General features: G+C 34.4%; 2 protein-coding genes across 2 annotated transcripts in view; both read left to right on the forward strand.

Moving 5' to 3' along the window:
* The window catches only part of LOC142235489 (uncharacterized), a 28,582-nt gene extending 13,380 nt beyond the window's left edge, over window positions 1–15,202 (forward strand). The window contains exon 2 of the mRNA XM_075306744.1: window positions 14,994–15,202. Coding sequence (XP_075162859.1) covers window positions 14,994–15,202 — 209 coding nt within the window. The remainder of the gene's footprint in view (window positions 1–14,993) is intronic.
* A 2,774-nt stretch (window positions 15,203–17,976) lies between these two features.
* On the forward strand, window positions 17,977–23,307 carry LOC142235498 (uncharacterized). Its single transcript, XM_075306753.1, has one exon. It carries the CDS (start codon window positions 17,977–17,979, stop codon window positions 23,305–23,307), a length of 5,331 nt encoding a protein of 1,776 aa, XP_075162868.1.
* The last annotated feature ends 552 nt before the right edge of the window (window positions 23,308–23,859 follow it).

A 23,859-nucleotide genomic window follows, 5' to 3' on the forward strand; every position in this document is an offset into this window, starting at 1 on the left:
ATTTCAATTTTTTCAGGATTTGGATGGAATTTTCGATTGTTTAGGGGTGGTCATGAATTAAGCTCCTTTTCGCTCTAGGACGCATAGTTTAGGAGATACGAACAAAACAAGTTTTTCATAAAAAAATTTCAATTTTTTCAGTATTTGGATGGAATTTTCGATTTTATGGAGGTGTTTATGAATTAATCTTCTTTTCGCTCTAGGACGCATAGTTTAGGAGATATGAGCAAAACAAGTTTTTCATATAAAAATTTCACTTTTTTCAGGATTTGGATGGAATTTTCGATTGTTTAGGGGTGGTCATGAATTAAGCTCCTTTTCGCTCTAGGACGCATAGTTTAGGAGATATGAGCAAAACAAGTTTTTCATATAAAAATTTCAATTTTTTCAGGATTTGGATGGAATTTTCGATTTTTTGGGGGTGGTCATGAATTAAGCTCCTTTTCGCTCTAGGACGCATAGTTTAGGAGATATGAGCAAAACAAGTTTTTCATATAAAAATTTCAATTTTTTCAGGATTTGGATGGAATTTTCGATTTTTTGTGGGTGGTCATGAATTAAGCTCCTTTTCGCTCTAGGACGCATAGTTTAGGAGATATGAGCAAAACAAGTTTTTCATATAAAAATTTCATTTTTTTCAGGATTTTGTTGGAATTTTCGATTGTTTAGGGGTGGTCATGAATTAAGCTCCTTTTCGCTCTAGGACGCATAGTTTAGGAGATATGAGCAAAACAAGTTTTTCATATAAAAATTTCAATTTTTCCAGGATTTGGATGGAATTTTCGATTTTTTGGGGGTGGTCATGAATTAAGCTCCTTTTCGCTCTAGGACGCATAGATTAGGAGATATGAGCAAAACAAGTTTTTCATATAAAAATTTCAATTTTTTCAGGATTTTGTTGGAATTTTCGATTTTTTGGGGGTGGTCATGAATTAAGCTCCTTTTCGCTGTAGGACGCATAGTTTAGGAGATATGAGCAAAACAAGTTTTTCATATAAAAATTTCAATTTTTTCAGGATTTGGATGGAATTTTCGATTGTTTAGGGGTGGTCATGAATTAAGCTCCTTTTCGCTCTAGGACGCATAGTTTAGGAGATATGAGCAAAACAAATTTTTCATATAAAAATTTCAATTTTTCCAGTATTTGGATGGAATTTTCGATTTTTTGGGCGTGGTCATGAATTAAGCTCCTTTTCGCTGTAGGACGCATAGTTTAGGAGATATGAGCAAAACAAGTTTTTCATATAAACATTTCAATTTTTCCTGGATTTGGATGGAATTTTCGATATTTAGGGGGTGGTCATGAATTAAGCTCCTTTTCGCTGTAGGACGCATAGTTTAGAAGATATGAGCAAAACAAGTTTTTCATATAAAAATTTCAATTTTTCCTGGATTTGGATGGAATTTTCGATTTTTTTGGGGTGGTCATGAATTAAGCTCCTTTTCGCTCTAGGACGCATAGATGAGGAGATATGAGCAAAACAAGTTTTTCATATAAAAATTTCATTTTTTCAGGATTTGGATGGAATTTTCGATTGTTTAGGGGTGGTCATGAATTAAGCTCCTTTTCGTTGTAGGACGCATAGATTAGGAGATATGAGCAAAACAAGTTTTTCATATAAAAATTTCAATTTTTCCAGGATTTGGATGGAATTTTCGATTTTTTGGGGGTGGTCATGAATTATGCTCCTTTTCGCTCTAGGACGCATAGTTTAGGAGATATGAGCAAAACAAGTTTTTCATATAAAAATTTCAATTTTTTCAGGATTTTGTTGGAAGTTTCGATATTTAGGGGGTGGTCATGAATTAAGCTCCTTTTCGCTCTAGGACGCATAGTTTAGGAGATATGAGCAAAACAAGTTTTTCATATAAAAATTTCAATTTTTTCAGGATTTGGATGGAATTTTCGATTGTTTAGGGGTGGTCATGAATTAAGCTCCTTTTCGCTCTAGGACGCATAGTTTAGGAGATACGAACAAAACAAGTTTTTCATAAAAAAATTTCAATTTTTTCAGTATTTGGATGGAATTTTCGATTTTATGGAGGTGTTTATGAATTAATCTTCTTTTCGCTCTAGGACGCATAGTTTAGGAGATATGAGCAAAACAAGTTTTTCATATAAAAATTTCAATTTTTCCAGGATTTGGATGGAATTTTCGATTTTTTTGGGGTGGTCATGAATTAAGCTCCTTTTCGCTCTAGGACGCATAGATTAGGAGATATGAGCAAAACAAGTTTTTCATATAAAAATTTAATTTTTTTCAGGATTTTGTTGGAATTTTTCGATATTTAGGGGTGGTCATGAATTAAGCTCCTTTTCGCTGTAGGACGCATAGTTTAGGAGATATGAGCAAAACAAGTTTTTCATATAAAAATTTCAATTTTTTCAGGATTTGGATGGAATTTTCGATATTTAGGGGGTGGTCATGAATTAAGCTCCTTTTCGCTGTAGGACGCATAGTTTAGAAGATATGAGCAAAACAAGTTTTTCATATAAAAATTTCAATTTTTCCAGGATTTGGATGGAATTTTCGATTTTTTTGGGGTGGTCATGAATTAAGCTCCTTTTCGCTCTAGGACGCATAGATTAGGAGATATGAGCAAAACAAGTTTTTCATATAAAAATTTCATTTTTTCAGGATTTGGATGGAATTTTCGATTGTTTAGGGGTGGTCATGAATTAAGCTCCTTTTCGTTGTAGGACGCATAGATTAGGAGATATGAGCAAAACAAGTTTTTCATATAAAAATTTCAATTTTTCCAGGATTTGGATGGAATTTTCGATTTTTTGGGGGTGGTCATGAATTATGCTCCTTTTCGCTCTAGGACGCATAGTTTAGGAGATATGAGCAAAACAAGTTTTTCATATAAAAATTTCAATTTTTTCAGGATTTTGTTGGAATTTTCGATATTTAGGGGGTGGTCATGAATTAAGCTCCTTTTCGCTCTAGGACGCATAGTTTAGGAGATATGAGCAAAACAAGTTTTTCATATAAAAATTTCAATTTTTTCAGGATTTGGATGGAATTTTCGATTGTTTAGGGGTGGTCATGAATTAAGCTCCTTTTCGCTCTAGGACGCATAGTTTAGGAGATACGAACAAAACAAGTTTTTCATAAAAAAATTTCAATTTTTTCAGTATTTGGTGGAATTTTCGATTTTATGGAGGTGTTTATGAATTAATCTTCTTTTCGCTCTAGGAAGCATAGTTTAGGAGATATGAGCAAAACAAGTTTTTCATATAAAAATTTCAATTTTTCCAGGATTTGGATGGAATTTTCGATTTTTTTGGGGTGGTCATGAATTAAGCTCCTTTTCGCTCTAGGACGCATAGATTAGGAGATATGAGCAAAACAAGTTTTTCATATAAAAATTTCAATTTTTTCAGGATTTTGTTGGAATTTTCGATATTTAGGGGTGGTCATGAATTAAGCGCCTTTTCGCTGTAGGACGCATAGTTTAGGAGATATGAGCAAAACAAGTTTTTCATATAAAAATTTCAATTTTTCCAGGATTTGGATGGAATTTTCGATTTTTTGGGGGTGGTCATGAATTATGCTCCTTTTCGCTCTAGGACGCATAGTTTAGGAGATATGAGCAAAACAAGTTTTTCATATAAAAATTTCAATTTTTTCAGGATTTGGATGGAATTTTCGATTGTTTAGGGGTGGTCATGAATTAAGCTCCTTTTCGCTCTAGGACGCATAGTTTAGGAGATACGAACAAAACAAGTTTTTCATATAAAAATTTCAATTTTTTCAGTATTTGGATGGAATTTTCGATTTTATGGAGGTGTTTATGAATTAATCTTCTTTTCGCTCTAGGACGCATAGTTTAGGAGATATGAGCAAAACAAGTTTTTCATATAAAAATTTCAATTTTTTCAGGATTTAGATGGAATTTTTGATTGTGTAGGGGTGGTCATGAATTAAGCTCCTTTTCGCTCTAGGACGCATAGTTTAGGAGATATGAGCAAAACAAGTTTTTCATATAAAAATTTCAATTTTTCCAGGATTTGGATGGAATTTTCGATTTTTTGGGGGTGGTCATGAATTAAGCTCCTTTTCGCTCTAGGACGCATAGTTTAGGAGATATGAGCAAAACAAGTTTTTCATATAAAAATTTCAATTTTTTCAGGATTTGGATGGAATTTTCGATTGTTTAGGGGTGGTCATGAATTAAGCTCCTTTTCGCTCTAGGACGCATAGTTTAGGAGATATGAGCAAAACAAATTTTTCATATAAAAATTTAAATTTTTCCAGTATTTGGATGGAATTTTCGATTTTTTGGGGGTGGTCATGAATTATGCTCCTTTTCGCTGTAGGACGCATAGTTTAGGAGATATGAGCAAAACAAATTTTTCATATAAAAATTTAAATTTTTCCAGTATTTGGATGGAATTTTCGATTTTTTGGGGGTGGTCATGAATTATGCTCCTTTTCGCTGTAGGACGCATAGTTTAGGAGATATGAGCAAAACAAGTTTTTCATATAAAAATTTCAATTTTTTCAGGATTTTGTTGGAATTTTCGATATTTAGGGGGTGGTCATGAATTAAGCTCCTTTTCGCTGTAGGACGCATAGTTTAGGAGATATGAGCAACACAATTTTTCATATAAAAATTTCAATTTTTCCAGTATTTGGATGGAATTTTCGATATTTAGGGGGTGGTCATGAATTAAGCTCCTTTTCGCTGTAGGACGCATAGTTTAGGAGATATGAGCAAAACAAGTTTTTCATATAAAAATTTCAATTTTTTCAGGATTTGGATGGAATTTTCGATTGTTTAAGGGTGGTCATGAATTAAGCTCCTTTTCGCTCTAGGACGCATAGTTTAGGAGATACGAACAAAACAAGTTTTTCATATAAAAATTTCAATTTTTTCAGTATTTGGATGGAATTTTCGATTTTATGGAGGTGTTTATGAATTAATCTTCTTTTCGCTCTAGGACGCATAGTTTAGGAGATATGAGCAAAACAAGTTTTTCATATAAAAATTTCAATTTTTTCAGGATTTAGATGGAATTTTCGATTGTTTAGGGGTGGTCATGAATTAAGCTCCTTTTCGCCCTAGGACGCATAGTTTAGGAGATATGAGCAAAACAAGTTTTTCATATAAAAATTTCAATTTTTCCAGGATTTGGATGGAATTTTCGATTTTTTGGGGGTGGTCATGAATTAAGCTCCTTTTCGCTCTAGGACGCATAGATTAGGAGATATGAGCAAAACAAGTTTTTCATATAAAAATTTCAATTTTTTCAGGATTTTGTTGGAATTTTCGATATTTAGTGGTGGTCATGAATTAAGCTCCTTTTCGCTGTAGGACACATAGTTTAGGAGATATGAGCAAAACAAGTTTTTCATATAAAAATTTCAATTTTTCCAGGATTTGGATGGAATTTTCGATTTTTTGGGGGTGGTCATGAATTATGCTCCTTTTCGCTCTAGGACGCATAGTTTAGGAGATATGAGCAAAACAAGTTTTTCATATAAAAATTTCAATTTTTTCAGGATTTTGTTGGAATTTTCGATATTTAGGGGGTGGTCATGAATTAAGCTCCTTTTCGCTCTAGGACGCATAGTTTAGGAGATATGAGCAAAACAAGTTTTTCATATAAAAATTTCAATTTTTTCAGGATTTGGATGGAATTTTCGATTGTTTAGGGGTGGTCATGAATTAAGCTCCTTTTCGCTCTAGGACGCATAGTTTAGGAGATACGAACAAAACAAGTTTTTCATATAAAAATTTCAATTTTTTCAGTATTTGGATGGAATTTTCGATTTTATGGAGGTGTTTATGAATTAATCTTCTTTTCGCTCTAGGACGCATAGTTTAGGAGATATGAGCAAAACAAGTTTTTCATATAAAAATTTCAATTTTTCCTAGATTTGGATGGAGTTTTCGATTTTTTGGGGGTGCTCATGAATTAAGCTCCTTTTCGCTGTAGGACGCATAGTTTAGGAGATATGAGCAAAACAAGTTTTTCATATAAAAATTTCATTTTTTCCAGGATTTGGATGGAATTTTCGATTTTTTGGGGGTGGTCATGAATTAAGCTCCTTTTCGCTCTAGGACGCATAGTTTAGGAGATATGAGCAAAACAAGTTTTTCATATAAAAATTTCATTTTTTCCAGGATTAGGATGGAATTTTCGATTTTTTGGTGGTGGTCATGAATTAAGCTCCTTTTCGCTCTAGGACGCATAGTTTAGGAGATATGAGCAAAACAAGTTTTTCATATAAAAATTTCAATTTTTCCAGGATTATGTTGGAATTTTCGATTTTTTGGGGGTGGTCATGAATTAAGCTCCTTTTCGATCTAGGACGCATAGTTTAGGAGATATGAGCAAAACAAGTTTTTCATATAAAAATTTAAATTTTTTCAGTATTTGGATGGAATTTTCGATTTTTTGGGGGTGGTCATGAATTATGCTCCTTTTCGCTCTAGGACGCATAGTTTAGGAGATATGAGCAAAACAAGTTTTTCATATAAAAATTTAAAATTTTTCAGAATTTGGATGGAACTTTCGATTTTTTGGGTGTGGTCATGAATTAAGCTCCTTCTCGCTGTAGGACGCATAGTTTAGGAGATATGAGCAAAACAAGTTTTTCATATAAAAATTTCAATTTTTCCTGGATTTGGATGGAATTTTCGATTTTTTGGGGGTGGTCATGAATTAAGCTCCTTTTCGAGCAAAACAAGTTTTTCATATAAAAATTTAAATTTTTCCAGTATTTGGATGGAATTTTCGATTTTTTGGGGGTGGTCATGAATTATGCTCCTTTTCGCTCTAGGACGCATAGTTTAGGAGATATGAGCAAAACAAGTTTTTCATATAAAAATTTCAATTTTTTCAGGATTTTGTTGGAATTTTCGATATTTAGGGGGTGGTCATGAATTAAGCTCCTTTTCGCTGTAGGACGCATAGATTAGGAGATATGAGCAAAACAAGTTTTTCATATAAAAATTTCAATTTTTTCAGGATTTTGTTGGAATTTTCGATATTTAGGGGTGGTCATGAATTAAGCTCCTTTTCGCTGTAGGACACAAAGTTTAGGAGATATGAGCAAAACAAGTTTTTCATATAAAAATTTCAATTTTTCCAGGATTTGGATGGAATTTTCGATTTTTTGGGGGTGGTCATGAATTATGCTCCTTTTCGCTCTAGGACGCATAGTTTAGGAGATATGAGCAAAACAAGTTTTTCATATAAAAATTTCAATTTTTTCAGGATTTTGTTGGAATTTTCGATATTTAGGGGGTGGTCATGAATTAAGCTCCTTTTCGCTCTAGGACGCATAGTTTAGGAGATATGAGCAAAACAAGTTTTTCATATAAAAATTTCAATTTTTTCAGGATTTGGATGGAATTTTCGATTGTTTAGGGGTGGTCATGAATTAAGCTCCTTTTCGCTCTAGGACGCATAGTTTAGGAGATACGAACAAAACAAGTTTTTCATATAAAAATTTCAATTTTTTCAGTATTTGGATGGAATTTTCGATGTTATGGAGGTGTTTATGAATTAATCTTCTTTTCGCTCTAGGACGCATAGTTTAGGAGATACGAACAAAACAAGTTTTTCATATAAAAATTTCAATTTTTTCAGTATTTGGATGGAATTTTCGATTTTTTGGGGGTGGTCATGAATTAAGCTCCTTTTCGCTCTAGGACGCATAGATTAGGAGATATGAGCAAAACAAGTTTTTCATATAAAAATTTCAATTTTTTCAGGATTTTGTTGGAATTTTCGATTTTTTGGGGGTGGTCATGAATTAAGCTCTTTTTCGTTTAGGAGATATGAGCAAAACAAGTTTTTCATATAAAAATTTCAATTTTTTTCAGGATTTGGATGGAATTTTCGATTGTTTAGGGGTGGTCATGAATTAAGCTCCTTTTCGCTCTAGGACGCATAGTTTAGGAGATATGAGCAAAACAAGTTTTTCATATAAAAATTTAAATTTTTCCAGTATTTGGATGGAATTTTCGATTTTTTGGGGGTGGTCATGAATTATGCTCCTTTTCGCTCTAGGACGCATAGTTTAGGAGATATGAGCAAAACAAGTTTTTCATATAAAAATTTCAATTTTTCCAGGATTTGGATGGAATTTTCGATTTTTTGGGGGTGGTCATGAATTAAGCTTCTTTTCGCTCTAGGACGCATAGATTAGGAGATATGAGCAAAACAAGTTTTTCATATAAAAATTTCAATTTTTCCTGGATTTGGATGGAATTTGCGATTTTTTGGGGGTGGTCATGAATTAAGCTCCTTTTCGCTGTAGGACGCATAGTTTAGGAGATATGAGCAAAACAAGTTTTTCATATAAAAATTTCAATTTTTCCTGGATTTGGATGGAATTTTCGATTTTTTGGGCGTGGTCATGAATTAAGCTCCTTTTCGCTGTAGGACGCATAGTTTAGGAGATATGAGCAAAACAAGTTTTTCATATAAAAATTTCAATTTTTTTAGGATTTGGATGGAATTTTCGATTTTTTGGTGGTGGTCATGAATTAAGCTCCTTTTCGCTCTAGGACGCATAGTTTAGGAGATATGAGCAAAACAAGTTTTTCATATAAAAATTTCAATTTTTTCAGGATTTGGATGGAATTTTCGATTGTTTAGGGGTGGTCATGAATTATGCTCCTTTTCGCTCTAGGACGCATAGTTTAGGAGATACGAACAAAACAAGTTTTTCATATAAAAATTTCAATTTTTTCAGTATTTGGATGGAATTTTCGATGTTATGGAGGTGTTTATGAATTAATCTTCTTTTCGCTCTAGGACGCATAGTTTAGGAGATATGAGCAAAACAAGTTTTTCATATAAAAATTTCAATTTTTTCAGGATTTAGATGGAATTTTCGATTGTTTAGGGGTGGTCATGAATTAAGCTCCTTTTCGCTCTAGGACGCATAGTTTAGGAGATATGAGCAAAACAAGTTTTTCATATAAAAATTTCAATTTTTCCAGGATTTGGATGGAATTTTCGATTTTTTGGGGGTGGTCATGAATTAAGCTCCTTTTCGCTCTAGGACGCATAGATTAGGAGATATGAGCAAAACAAGTTTTTCATATAAAAATTTCAATTTTTTCAGGATTTTGTTGGAATTTTCGATTTTTTGGGGGTGGTCATGAATTAAGCTCCTTTTCGCTCTAGGACGCATAGTTTAGGAGATATGAGCAAAACAAGTTTTTCATATAAAAATTTAATTTTTTTCAGGATTTGGATGGAATTTTCGATTTTTTGGGGGTTGGTCATGAATTAAGCTCCTTTTCGCTGTAGGACGCATAGTTTAGGAGATATGAGCAAAACAAGTTTTTCATATAAAAATTTCAATTTTTTCAGGATTTGGTTGGAATTTTCGATTTTTTGGGGGTGGTCATGAATTAAGCTCCTTTTCGCTCTAGGACGCATAGTTTAGGAGATATGAGCAAAACAAGTTTTTCATATAAAAATTTCAATTTTTCAGGATTTGGTTGGAATTTTCGATTTTTTGGGGGTGGTCATGAATTAAGCTCCTTTTCGCTCTAGGACGCATAGTTTAGGAGATATGGGCAAAACAAGTTTTTCATATAAAAATTTCAATTTTTTCAGGATTTGGATGGAATTTTCGATTTTTTGGCGGTGGTCATGAATTAAGCTCCTTTTCGCTGTAGGACGCATAGTTTAGGAGATATGAGCAAAACAAGTTTTTCATATAAAAATTTCAATTTTTTCAGGATTTGGATGGAATTTTCGATTTTTTGGGGGTGGTCATGAATTAAGCTCCTTTTCGCTGTAGGACGCATAGTTTAGGAGATATGAGCAAAACAAGTTTTTCATATAAAAATTTCAATTTTTTCAGGATTTGGATGGAATTTTCGATTTTTTGGGGGTGGTCATGAATTAAGCTCCTTTTCGCTCTAGGACGCATAGCTTAGGAGATATAAGCAAAACAAGTTTTTCATATAAAAATTTCAATTTTTTCAGGATTTGGATGGAATTTTCGATTTTTTGGGGGTGGTCATGAATTAAGCTCCTTTTCGCTGTAGGACGCATAGTTTAGGAGATATGAGCAAAACAAGTTTTTCATATAAAAATTTCAATTTTTTCAGGATTTGGATGGAATTTTCGATTTTTTGGGGGTGGTCATGAATTAAGCTCCTTTTCGCTCTAGGACGCATAGTTTAGGAGATATGAGCAAAACAAGTTTTTTATAAAAAATTTTCAATTTTTTCAGGATTTGGATGGAATTTTCGATTTTTTTGGGGTGGTCATGAATTAAGCTCCTTTTCGCTGTAGGACGCATAGTTTAGGAGCTATGAGCAATACAAGTTTTTCATATAAAAATTTAAATTTTTTCAGGATTTGGATGGAATTTTCGATTTTTTTGGGGGTGGTCATGAATTAAGCTCCTTTTCGCTCTAGGACGCATAGTTTAGGAGATATGAGCAAAACAAGTTTTTCATATAAAAATTTCAATTTTTTCAGGATTTTGATGGAATTTTCGATTTTTTGGGGGTGGTCATGAATTAAGCTCCTTTTCGCTCTAGGACGCATAGTTTAGGAGATATGAGCAAAACAAGTTTTTCATATTAAAATTTCAATTTTTTCAGGATTTGAATGGAATTTTCGATTTTTTGGGGGTGGTCATGAATTAAGCTCCTTTTCGCTCTAGGACGCATAGTTTAGGAGATATGAGCAAAACAAGTTTTTCATATAAAAATTTCAATTTTTTCAGGATTTGGTTGGAATTTTCGATTTTTTGGGGGTGGTCATGAATTAAGCTCCTTTTCGCTCTAGGACGCATAGTTTAGGAGATATGAGCAAAACAAGTTTTTCATATAAAAATTTCAATTTTTTCAGGATTTGGATGGAATTTTCGATTTTTTGGGGGTGGTCATGAATTATGCTCCTTTTCGCTCTAGGACGCATAGTTTAGGAGATATGAGCAAAACAAGTTTTTCATATAAAAATTTCAATTTTTCCAGGATTTGGATGGAATTTTCGATTTTTTGGGGGTGGTCATGAATTAAGCTTCTTTTCGCTCTAAGACGCATAGATTAGGAGATATGAGCAAAACAAGTTTTTCATATAAAAATTTCAATTTTTCCTGGATTTGGATGGAATTTGCGATTTTTTGGGGGTGGTCATGAATTAAGCTCCTTTTCGCTGTAGGACGCATAGTTTAGGAGATATGAGCAAAACAAGTTTTTCATATAAAAATTTCAATTTTTCCTGGATTTGGATGGAATTTTCGATTTTTTGGGCGTGGTCATGAATTAAGCTCCTTTTCGCTGTAGGACGCATAGTTTAGGAGATATGAGCAAAACAAGTTTTTCATATAAAAATTTCAATTTTTCCTGGATTTGGATGGAGTTTTCGATTTTTTGGGGGTGCTCATGAATTAAGCTCCTTTTCGCTGTAGGACGCATAGTTTAGGAGATATGAGCAAAACAAGTTTTTCATATAAAAATTTCATTTTTTCCAGGATTTGGATGGAATTTTCGATTTTTTGGGGGTGGTCATGAATTAAGCTCCTTTTCGCTCTAGGACGCATAGTTTAGGAGATATGAGCAAAACAAGTTTTTCATATAAAAATTTCATTTTTTCCGGGATTAGGATGGAATTTTCGATTTTTTGGTGGTGGTCATGAATTAAGCTCCTTTTCGCTCTAGGACGCATAGTTTAGGAGATATGAGCAAAACAAGTTTTTCATATAAAAATTTCAATTTTTCCAGGATTTGGATGGAATTTTCGATTTTTTGGGGGTGGTCATGAATTAAGCTCCTTTTCGATCTAGGACGCATAGTTTAGGAGATATGAGCAAAACAAGTTTTTCCTATAAAAATTTCATTTTTTCCAGGATTAGGATGGAATTTTCGATTTTTTGGTGGTGGTCATGAATTAAGCTCCTTTTCGCTCTAGGACGCATAGTTTAGGAGATATGAGCAAAACAAGTTTTTCATATAAAAATTTAATTTTTTCCAGGATTTGGATGGAATTTTCGATTTTTTGGGGGTGGTCATGAATTAAGCTCCTTTTCGATCTAGGACGCATAGTTTAGGAGATATGAGCAAAACAAGTTTTTCATATAAAAATTTAAATTTTTTCAGTATTTGGATGGAATTTTCGATTTTTTGGGGGTGGTCATGAATTATGCTCCTTTTCGCTCTAGGACGCATAGTTTAGGAGATATGAGCAAAACAAGTTTTTCATATAAAAATTTAAAATTTTTCAGAATTTGGATGGAACTTTCGATTTTTTGGGTGTGGTCATGAATTAAGCTCCTTCTCGCTGTAGGACGCATAGTTTAGGAGATATGAGCAAAACAAGTTTTTCATATAAAAATTTCAATTTTTCCTGGATTTGGATGGAATTTTCGATTTTTTGGGGGTGGTCATGAATTAAGCTCCTTTTCGCTGTAGGACGCATAGTTTAGGAGATATGAGCAAAACAAGTTTTTCATATAAAAATTTCACTTTTTTCAGGATTTGGATGGAATTTTCGATTGTTTAGGGGTGGTCATGAATTAAGCTCCTTTTCGCTCTAGGACGCATAGTTTAGGAGATATGAGCAAAACAAGTTTTTCATATAAAAATTTAAATTTTTTCAGGATTTGGATGGATTTTTCGATTTTTTGGGGGTGGTCATGAATTAAGCTCCTTTTCGCTCTAGGACGCATAGTTTAGGAGATATGAGCAAAACAAGTTTTTCATATAAAAATTTAAAATTTTTCAGAATTGGGATGGAACTTTCGATTTTTTGGGTGTGGTCATGAATTAAGCTCCTTCTCGCTGTAGGACGCATAGTTTAGGAGATATGAGCAAAACAAGTTTTTCATATAAAAATTTCAATTTTTCCTGGATTTGGATGGAATTTTCGATTTTTTGGGGGTGGTCATGAATTAAGCTCCTTTTCGCTGTAGGACGCATAGTTTAGGAGATATGAGCAAAACAAGTTTTTCATATAAAAATTTCACTTTTTTCAGGATTTGGATGGAATTTTCGATTGTTTAGGGGTGGTCATGAATTAAGCTCCTTTTCGCTCTAGGACGCATAGTTTAGGAGATATGAGCAAAACAAGTTTTTCATATAAAAATTTAAATTTTTCCAGTATTTGGATGGAATTTTCGATTTTTTGGGGGTGGTCATGAATTATGCTCCTTTTCGCTCTAGGACGCATAGTTTAGGAGATATGAGCAAAACAAGTTTTTCATATAAAAATTTCAATTTTTCCAGGATTTGGATGGAATTTGCGATTTTTTGGGGGTGGTCATGAATTAAGCTCCTTTTCGCTCTAAGACGCATAGTTTAGGAGATATGAGCAAAACAAGTTTTTCATATAAAAAATTCAATTTTTCCTGGATTTGGATGGAATTTGCGATTTTTTGGGGGTGGTCATGAATTAAGCTCCTTTTCGCTGTAGGACGCATAGATTAGGAGATATGAGCAAAACAAGTTTTTCATATAAAAATTTCAATTTTTTCAGGATTTTGTTGGAATTTTCAATTTTTTGGGGGTGGTCATGAATTAAGCTCCTTTTCGCTGTAGGACGCATAGTTTAGGAGATATGAGCAAAACAAGTTTTTCATATAAAAATTTCAATTTTTTGCAGGATTTGGATGAAATTTTCGAATTTTTGGGGGTGGTCATGAATTATGCTCCTTTTCGCTCTAGGACGCATAGTTTAGGAGATATGAGCAAAACAAGTTTTTCATATAAAAATTTCAATTTTTTCAGGATTTGGATGGAATTTTCGATTGTTTAGGGGTGGTCATGAATTAAGCTCCTTTTCGCTCTAGGACGCATAGTTTAGGAGATATGAGCAAAACAAATTTTTCATATAAAAATTTAAATTTTTCCAGTATTTGGATGGAATTTTCGATTTTTTGGGTGTGGTCATGAATTATGCTCCTTTTCGCTGTAGGACGCATAGTTTAGGAGATATGAGCAAAACAAATTTTTCATATAAAAATTTCAATTTTTCCAGTATTTGGATGGAATTTTCGATTTTTTGGGCGTGGTCATGAATTAAGCTCCTTTTCGCTGTAGGACGCATAGTTTAGGAGATATGAGCAAAACAAGTTTTTCATATAAACATTTCAATTTTTCCTGGATTTGGATGGAATTTTCGATATTTAGGGGGTGGTCATGAATTAAGCTCCTTTTCGCTGTAGGACGCATAGTTTAGAAGATATGAGCAAAACAAGTTTTTCATATAAAAAATTCAATTTTTCCTGGATTTGGATGGAATTTGCGATTTTTTGGGGGTGGTCATGAATTAAGCTCCTTTTCGCTGTAGGACGCATAGATTAGGAGATATGAGCAAAACAAGTTTTTCATATAAAAATTTCAATTTTTTCAGGATTTTGTTGGAATTTTCAATTTTTTGGGGGTGGTCATGAATTAAGCTCCTTTTCGCTGTAGGACGCATAGTTTAGGAGATATGAGCAAAACAAGTTTTTCATATAAAAATTTAAAATTTTTTCAGGATTTGGATGGACTTTTCGATTTTTTGGGGGTGGTCATGAATTAAGCTCCTTTTCGCTCTAGGACGCATAGTTTAGGAGATATGAGTGTCTAAACACGACTGTTTAGACTTATTATTGAATTTTAATATTATGTTATGAATTTTCGTATTTGAAATCTATTGAATTTTAACTGAAATTAGTTTGAAAATCACTTGAATTTTAGTATAAACCTTGTTATAAAATAAGCATAAAAGAAACGTCAAATCATAATCAAACTTCAAATTGTTCTAAAATAAAAATATTAGGTTTCCTATCTCGTAGGAAACAATCAATCTGGCACTTTTCCGGCAGCTGCATACCCAAACACTTGGTGAGAATTAACATCGTTAATAAAACCATCCACTTGAATTCTAACCCACGTGTGTTACTCCTTTTTTTCTTCTGGGTTTGACTTATTGTGCTGGGTTATGATATCTCCTTGCTTGAGACATCATTTCCAACCATCATAACAAAGCGGTTTCGTTTATCATCTGTATCCACCAGTTCGTTCTGCTGACGTTACACTTGTGGGACATAGTCTTCTCTGTGATACCTACATACAGTCCACAACAACAAAGAGAGTCTTTGGAGTCTTGTCCAGTCGTCACTCTTGGTGCTCCCCAATCCTCTCCTCATCCCAATTTTATTCATGGTCCTCTCGTCAAGAGAAAATAAATCAGCAACAGAGAAGATCACTCCACACAACGAAATGAGGTAACTCCTACTTGGAATGTAATATCACTCTTCAGTGTCATTTCGGGTACGGTAAGCGAAAGAGCTTTGATTAAAAAGGTCGGAATAAGTGCATTTATTTTGATTGTAGTGCGTACAAATTTAAAGAAATCTTTGCCAGAATTTTTATGTTTAATTATGAAAATTACATATAAATTTATTAAAATTAAAATTTGCTGTCCGTCCGTGTGGTGAATATAGAAATAGTTGTGTGAAAAGCTTCGAAAACTTTTCTAGGAAAACATAGATAAAAATGTGTTGAATGGAGAATTTAAAAAAAAAAAGAAAGTGTCTTCAAAATTGAAAAAGGCAATGCGTCAAATTCATAAAAATAATTGTCTGTCCGAAAATAGTGTCAAAAACTTATATTTTTCTTAAAAAGCTTTGCCAATGATTCCACAAAAAGTGGTATGGAAATAGAGGCAAAATTCTAAAAATAAATATATAATTTCGCTAAAACGCAAAAACAAATATGAAAAATGTGCATGCATAAGTTAAATTTTAATACATTTTTGTAACACGTGGTACAAATTTCAGTTGCGTAATTTGCTTAAAGTTCATAAAAAAATATATATATATGATATATATTTTTTTAAACCGTTATTGAGGAAAACGAAACCAAAAGAGTTCGCAAAAATAGCGGTTCAAAGCAAAATCAAAAAATTGCATACGCCCTGAAATGTGGTTACATATATCCATTTTGATTACATCATTCTCTTAACGTCATTTTCATATATTCCATCTCAATTCTTTTCTTCTTATGTCTACCCATGTCTTCATATTATTTTTGCATGCTTCTTTTTTGTCAAATTTTCGATAAATGCTATCGATAAGTTTTATCAATTTGATGCATTGTCATCTGCAAATCGAAAGTTGAAGAGACACCTAGAAGTGCCAATTTCATCAGCATCAGAAAATAATATGCGATGATTTATAAAATAATTTTATTTCAGCATGAGAAAATCATACTATGAAATTGAAAATCATACGTTAACCTCTTAATGAAAATTATACAATACATACACAAACATAAAATATTAATATCCACAATGTATACACCATTCCAAAATTAAAATTGACATCCAACAGATTAACAACAAAATTACAACAAATAATTTTTAAATAACGCCAAAATTTTGGTCCGGTCAAAATAAACAAATCTCTAACAAAATAAATATAAATAAATTGCAACAAGCTACACGGATTTTACAAGGTAAAGATTTTTATTATTTCATGTAAATTTTACCTAAATATTCATATAAATTCAATTTCTCAACAACAATAATTTCGCTTTATTATTGTGCTACGAACATACTATACCTGTGAGAAAGTGTGACATATTTATATTCATCAAACATATAAACGCTCTTCTGCTTCTTTATTTTCTTCTTCTTTGGTCGCAAACACTCTCACATATACATATTTTTCAAAAGAAGAAGAAGAAACTTAGGTTCCACATCACTCAGGCTGTGTTTCATAATACGCAGTTTACACCCAAATAAAAAAGCCAGTTCAACAAGGATTTTTGAAAGGCTACCACACATATACAATTTGTGAAGAAGTACGGCAAAAATGAATATAATATGCTAAAAATGTGAAAATTACTTTTGGAATCGGAAAAATTGGAATTTATAATATCGCAAGATTTTATAGTCACCCATAAACTATTTCGCCATACTATACAACGTCAGATTATTTTAATTTTTTTCGAAATTTGAACGCAATTTTGGAATTTACTCAAAGCATCATACACAAAGGCATTTATTTGATTTGTTTGAAAGTAATCCAGAAACTATTTCCTGCGAAAAAAACTTTAATATTTTGAATTTGTATGAAAAATAATTGTTTAATTTGGAATTTGATCGATCATAAACAAAGTTTCTATATTCATGTACGATTTTTTTTCTGCACAATTCATTGGTTTATGTGAAAATTATGAACTTATCAAACTATGAAAAGTGTATATAGTAACTCAACAATTTCGGTAAAATTACTGTTCTTCATTTTAAGGAGGAAAAATTAAATATACAAATATTTGGTTGAAATCTACCAGAGACCTATACAAATTTGTTGGGAGTTTTTGCTTTGAAAGTGGATTTCCATACATTATTTATTTATGTTTTTTATCTATAATATATTTTATACGCGAAGATTATATGCATACAATTTTTCTCGGTACGAATAAGGTTTATAGTCACCCTAAAAACTATATCGCTTAACATATCCTTTGATAAAAGTTTCTCGAACGCAAAAATATAATTTGTGTGCAAAAATTATATTTGGTTTCTAACTTTTCCCCAGTACAAATAAGGTTCATAGTCACCCTAAAAACTATATCGCTAGAAATATCGTTTGTTAAAATTTTCTCGATCGCGAAGATTTTTACTATTTATTTATTGCAACTGATCCGATCCAGATCGTACAGATCTGTCATATTTGGATAGTACAATCGCTATATTTTGGGAATTGGTTCAGATCGTGAGATTTTGAACAAGTATTTGATTTGTTGAAACTATCATAAGTTGTAAAAATTGTTTTTTTTTTTTCGAAAATCTGATGAATATTTCTGCTTGTTCTTGTTGAACTAAAACATTTTGTTATTATTTTGCTTTATTTGGGAAATTGAGATTCCTATGTCTGCTTGTTCTTGTAGAACTGAAACATTTTTGATATTTTGAAAGTAACGCGATTGTATACCTGTGTCTGAACGTGACACAATTTTCTCTATCTGTATCTGAAATATTTATTATTTGAAATGCCGAACGAGGGTACCGAGGACATGACCCTATGTGGGGAAACTAAGGGAATGACCAGGGAAGAAATGAAATTTTATTTCGACTACGACCATTTCCTTATGCTTTGCTCCTATATTGATAAGTTGGATGTAGTCCAACAGACGGAATCGCTGGGTCAGGCTAAAATGGAAGATTTAGAGGCCAGGTGGGCAAGTTTAAATTCTTCCTACGAGTCACTTATGCTATCTTCTGATTCGGCCATTACTAAGGAAGTCAGGGAGAAAGCTAGAGTTAATTTCGGTGTATGCAATGAGGCCTTTTTTAATTCAAGAGACTGTCTTTTAGATATATTGAAGTTAACGTCTTCCCCAAATCCTCGTGAAATGGCTTCCCGAATAGGGATCTCGCCAAATGATTTACCTCCTCCACGTCCTAGTTTGGACTCTCCTAATAATGATTCACCTAGTGTTTACATAAAAGTTCCCCCTTGTGACACTGAGGTTTTTAAAGGCGGGTACGAGGAATGGCCGTCTTTCCGTGATATGTTCACGGCGGTTTATGTAAGCCACCCAAAACTTACGCCCGCACAAAAGCTATATCACCTGAGGAATAAAACCCAGGGATCTGCTGGTGCAATAGTCAAAAGATACTCGCTCTGTGATGAGAATTTTGACTTGGCGTGGAAGGCTCTGAAAACACGCTATGAAAATAAGCGTGTACTAGTCGATAACCAGCTTAAAATATTGTTCAACATCCCGGTGGCAGCGGAAGAAACGAGTGATTCGGTTCAGAAAATTCAGTCAACGGTGAATGACTGTTTAGCCACGCTTAGAACACTTAATGTGAAAGTTGAACATTGGGATCCTATTTTGATCTATTTGATCTCAACCAAGCTTCCGGATAAAACGTTATCCTTGTGGGAACAATCCCTGAAATCCCACAACGAACTGCCAATGTGGTCCCAACTGGATGAGTTTCTTATAGATAGGTTTGAAATTGTTGAACGTTTATCCAGCATTCGTTCAATAAAAGATGGTTATATTCACCCTAAATCTAATGTAAGTCGAACTCAAGTATACCATTCTCAGGAAAAGTTGAACTCTACATGTCCTTTATGTGGTGAAAACCATTCTCTGCGCATATGTCCCAAATTTCGAAACTTCGGGGAACAGGAAAGAGTAGATTTTGTTTTCAAAAATAAATTATGCAATAACTGCCTATCTCCCTTTCACAAGAAACAGAAATGTAAGAGTAAGAATAAATGCTTTGTGTGTCAGAAATCACACCACACATTGCTTCATTTGAAGGACAAATCTCTCATCAAAACTGAAGGCAATAACAGCGAAAGAACAGCTAAGGCCTCTGAAACTCATCGAACCTCCGACAATAGAATCGAGGGCTTAAATGACGGTCCATCTTCCTCAGGTTTGGCACGAAACTCCCAGGTACAAGCAAATTTTTGCTCAGGCAACGAAACCATTTTGCTTCGAACTGCTCTTGTTCAAATTGACCTTAAGGGAGAATTGTATACTCTTAGAGCACTGATAGATCCTGGTTCTCAAAGGACTTTTCTTTCCGAAAGGGCCAGGAATCTTCTCCAAATTCCTTATCGGAAAGCCCTTTTCGATATATACGGAATTGGAGAACAAAAACTATCTGCCAGTAAGGAATGTGAATTGGTACTATATTCATCAAGATACAATCTGAAAATACCCATCACAGCAATAGTTCTTCCAAAAGTAACACAAAAGTTACCATCGATTTCGTTTACCGTTCCGAATCCAAATGAACTCAACGAACTTGATTTGGCAGATCCTTCATTTAATAAATCTTCACAAATTGACTTAATTTTGGGCAATGACTCTGAGAAGTATATTAATATTGATGGCATAAAAAAGAACATTTGTGGAGAAGCATCTGCTTATAACACGATTTTTGGTTGGGTACTAAGTGGCCCCATGAAGATAGAACCAATTCGTGCATTCACAACCAGTGTATTGCCTTCTGAGGATTCCTCTTTGAACGAAATTCTTCAAACTTTTTGGGAGTTAGAAAATATTCCCGTTTCACATCCAATATCCGATGAGGATCAATTCTGCGAAGAATTTTACAAGAAAACGACAGTACGAGGAGTCGATGGTCGATATATCGTACGGTTACCCTTTAGAAAAGAGTTTTCAGATTCCATTCATTTAGGATCATCAAGATTCATTGCCCTGGGACAGTTGTCCAGAATGGAACATAATCTGTCAAAAAATCCTGAACTTCAGGTTCAATACAACTCAGTCTTAGAGGAATATTTATCAATGGGACACATGGAAGAAACGTCTTCAAATGAAGTTTTCTCCGAGGGGAAATTTTATTCTTTTTATCTCCCTCACCACGCTGTAGTGCGACCCGAGCATAAAAGCACAAAAGTACGAATTGTTTTTAATGCTTCTCGAAAATCCAAATCTGGATTTTCCCTCAACGACGTTCTTTTAACTGGCCCCACTCTTCAAACTGATCTCATATCAACTATATTGAATTGGAGAAAGTACAAATATGTCTTCAGTGGTGACATTCAGAAAATGTACCGGCAAATTTTAGTACACCCAAATGATCGGCAATATCAAAGAATTTTATATCAGAAATCTTCTGATAGCGCTATAAAAGATTACCAATTGCGTACAGTGACCTTTGGTATAAATTGCGCTCCCTTTTTGGCGATCCGTACTCTGCTGCAGCTAGCTTCGGACTGTGAGACACAGTTCCCAAAGGTATCTACCATATTAAGAAAGGAAACTTATGTGGACGATATTCTCTCTGGAGGGTTTTCTTTAGAGGAGACAATAGATCTCCAAACCCAATTGATTTCTACACTTAAATCCGCGGGTTTCCCTCTAAAGAAAATAACTTCCAATAATTCTCAGTTATTGAATCATTTGCCTCCCGAAGACATGTACGATCTAGACTTTTTAAGACTAGATGAGGCCAGTTCCACAAAAACTCTTGGAATAAAGTGGAACGCTTTGACCGATAGTTTCTCATATTCTCTGAATCCCATTGAACCAACAATGAACATGACAAAACGAAAGGTTCTCTCAGCGGTGGCTCAATTGTTCGATCCAGCTGGTTGGATAACGCCAATTACTATACGAGCCAAAATGCTAATGCAACAGCTATGGCTTGAGGGGTTAGATTGGGATTCACCAATAAGCAAAGAATCACATTTAACGTGGGAATGTCTTATAAAAGATTTTTCTCAAATCGATGACATCAAAATCCCTCGGTGGTTTCGATATATGCCATCTGATCGAATACAAATTCATGGCTTTGCAGATGCATCTAAGGCAGCATATTGCGCATGCGTTTATGTGGTGGTTGGCTCAGATTGTAATTCATGCTCGAACTTATTGGTTGCTAAAAGTAAAGTAGCGCCACTCAAGACTATATGCTTACCACGTCTGGAGCTCAATGGAGCCGAGTTACTTGCGAAACTAGTAAATTATGTTTTGTCTATTTTCAATTTTGAAATTACTCATACGTATCTATGGACAGACTCCTCAATTGTACTGGGTTGGTTATCGAAGCCTCCATGGTCGTGGGAAACTTTTGTTGCCAACCGTACCTCAAAGATACATACTCTTGTTCCTAATGCCCAGTGGCGACACGTTCCAACAAATGAAAACCCTGCAGATCTTGGCACACGAGGGTGCAAACCTCATGATTTGAAAAATTCTAAGCTATGGTGGAATGGCCCATCATGGATTACTGCTCCCCCATCTTCTTGGCCGGAAATGGTCCCAATAACTCATCCAAAGCCAAAAATACTCGTACAAAATCTTCATGTAACGTCTGAAAATGCTGATATATTGGACAGATTTTCTTCTTATGGCAAGGCTTTAAGGGTGATTTGTTATATTTTTCGTTTTCATCGTCGCACACATGCAAATGCCGTATTGGAAAATGCTTTCCCCAGTATAAATATCTCTCAAAATGAGATAACATTTGTCAAAAATAGATTAATTCATTTATCTCAGCTTCACGCATTCAAAGACGAATACCATGCTCTTTTACAAGGTAATCCAATTTCACAAAAAAGCCCTTTATCTACACTAAATCCATTCATTGATGGCAACCAGATTCTTCGAGTGAATGGTCGATTATCTCAATCGAACATTCCTTATAACGAACGGCATCCAGTAATACTTCCAGGCAACTCAAGATTTTGCCGACTTTATCTCTCTCATCTCCATACTTTTCTTGCACATGCAGACTGCACGCTAATGTGCAGAATGGTCCAAACCGAGTTTTATATCTCGAGGCTAAAGCCTCGAATCAAGAATATAATCCATAAATGTAAAACGTGTGTTGTTTTTAAACACAAGTTGTGCTCTCAAATGATGGCACCATTACCCCTCGATAGAACTACGATTTCACCCCCTTTCCATGTTACTGGAATAGATTTCGCCGGTCCCTTTGAGCTCAAGAGCTCATATTTACGAAGAACCCCTTCAATAAAAGCTTATGTTTCGGTATTTGTTTGCTTTGCCACAAAGGCTGTTCATTTGGAGCCATGCTCGGACCTTTCCTCGGCAGCTTTTGAAGCGGCATTCGCTCGTTTCGTTGGGAGGCGAGGACTACCCCGTAGGGTAGTATCGGACAATGGGCGAAATTTTGTTGGGGCTAGCAGACTGTTGCTTAGGGAATTTTCTAAGTTTATAAAAATGGCTTGCACAGATATATCGAATAAATATTCTACTCATGGGTTCGAATGGTGCTTCATCCCCCCACATGCTCCCCACATGGGTGGCCTATGGGAATCAGCCGTTAAAAGCTTTAAATACCATTTTAAACGAATTGCTGGCTCTCACAGGTTCACTTTTGAACAATTCGCCACTATTTTGGCACGGATTGAAGGAGTTTTGAACTCTCGGCCTATATCAGCGTTGTCAGAAGACCCCTCGGACCTGAGTGCACTTACACCAGGTCACTTCCTTAGAGGGTCCCCTATGTTAGCTTTTCCTGAACCCATATCTCCAAACATTTCTCTTACCAACCGTTGGATGAAACTAAAAGCTCTTCACCACCAATTTACCGTACGCTGGAAGGAGGATTACTTAAAATCGCTTCAGAAACGGTATAAATGGAAAACTCCACAAACCGATGTCAAGGTGGGTGATTTAGTCGTAGTGGTAGATGATTTGCTGCCACCAAGTGAATGGCGACTAGGCAGGATTGAAAATACTCAACCCGGCCAAGATGGGAAGATTAGAGTTGTTCAAGTTCGTACCGCAGCTGGTCTAATGAAACGCCCAATAGTTAAATTGTGCTTATTACCGTACTTGAGTTCCCCTGAATCCGAATAATAATTTACTAAGTAACAACGAAACCATATGATTATCCACTAAAGTGGAGGATCATTTACACTTTAACCGCACTCCATATTTTATTTTTACAGAGCACAAAGTATTTCTGAAAGGCCCAACTCGGATGTGTATCGCTGCTTGTTGTGTAGGCGATATCATGGAATTCGTGTATGTCCAAAATTCATAAAGATGCAACCAATGGAAAGATGTAGAACAGTGCGGCAGTTCAAATACTGTGTAAATTGCCTAGCAAAAAGCCACACAGTTGGAAATTGCATATCCGAAAATAAATGCCGTAAATGTAAGAACTACCATCACACTATGCTACATCCAAGTGAGCCAACTATCTACTCCCACTCTAACAACCGTCAAAAGCAACGAAAGCCACAGAACAAACGGCCACAGCAACCAAGTCAAACTCAACATACTAAAACCCGTCCAAACAAAAGGATCAACAAACGCAAGCAACAACAATCTAAACGGAAAGCTTCTTCTCAACCTTCCATCAATCAGCATATCATATCAGATGCCATTCGGTCATTAGCAACAGTG

This window comes from Haematobia irritans, chromosome 1 (genome assembly GCF_050003625.1).
Source record: "Haematobia irritans isolate KBUSLIRL chromosome 1, ASM5000362v1, whole genome shotgun sequence".
NCBI lineage: Eukaryota > Metazoa > Arthropoda > Insecta > Diptera > Muscidae > Haematobia > Haematobia irritans.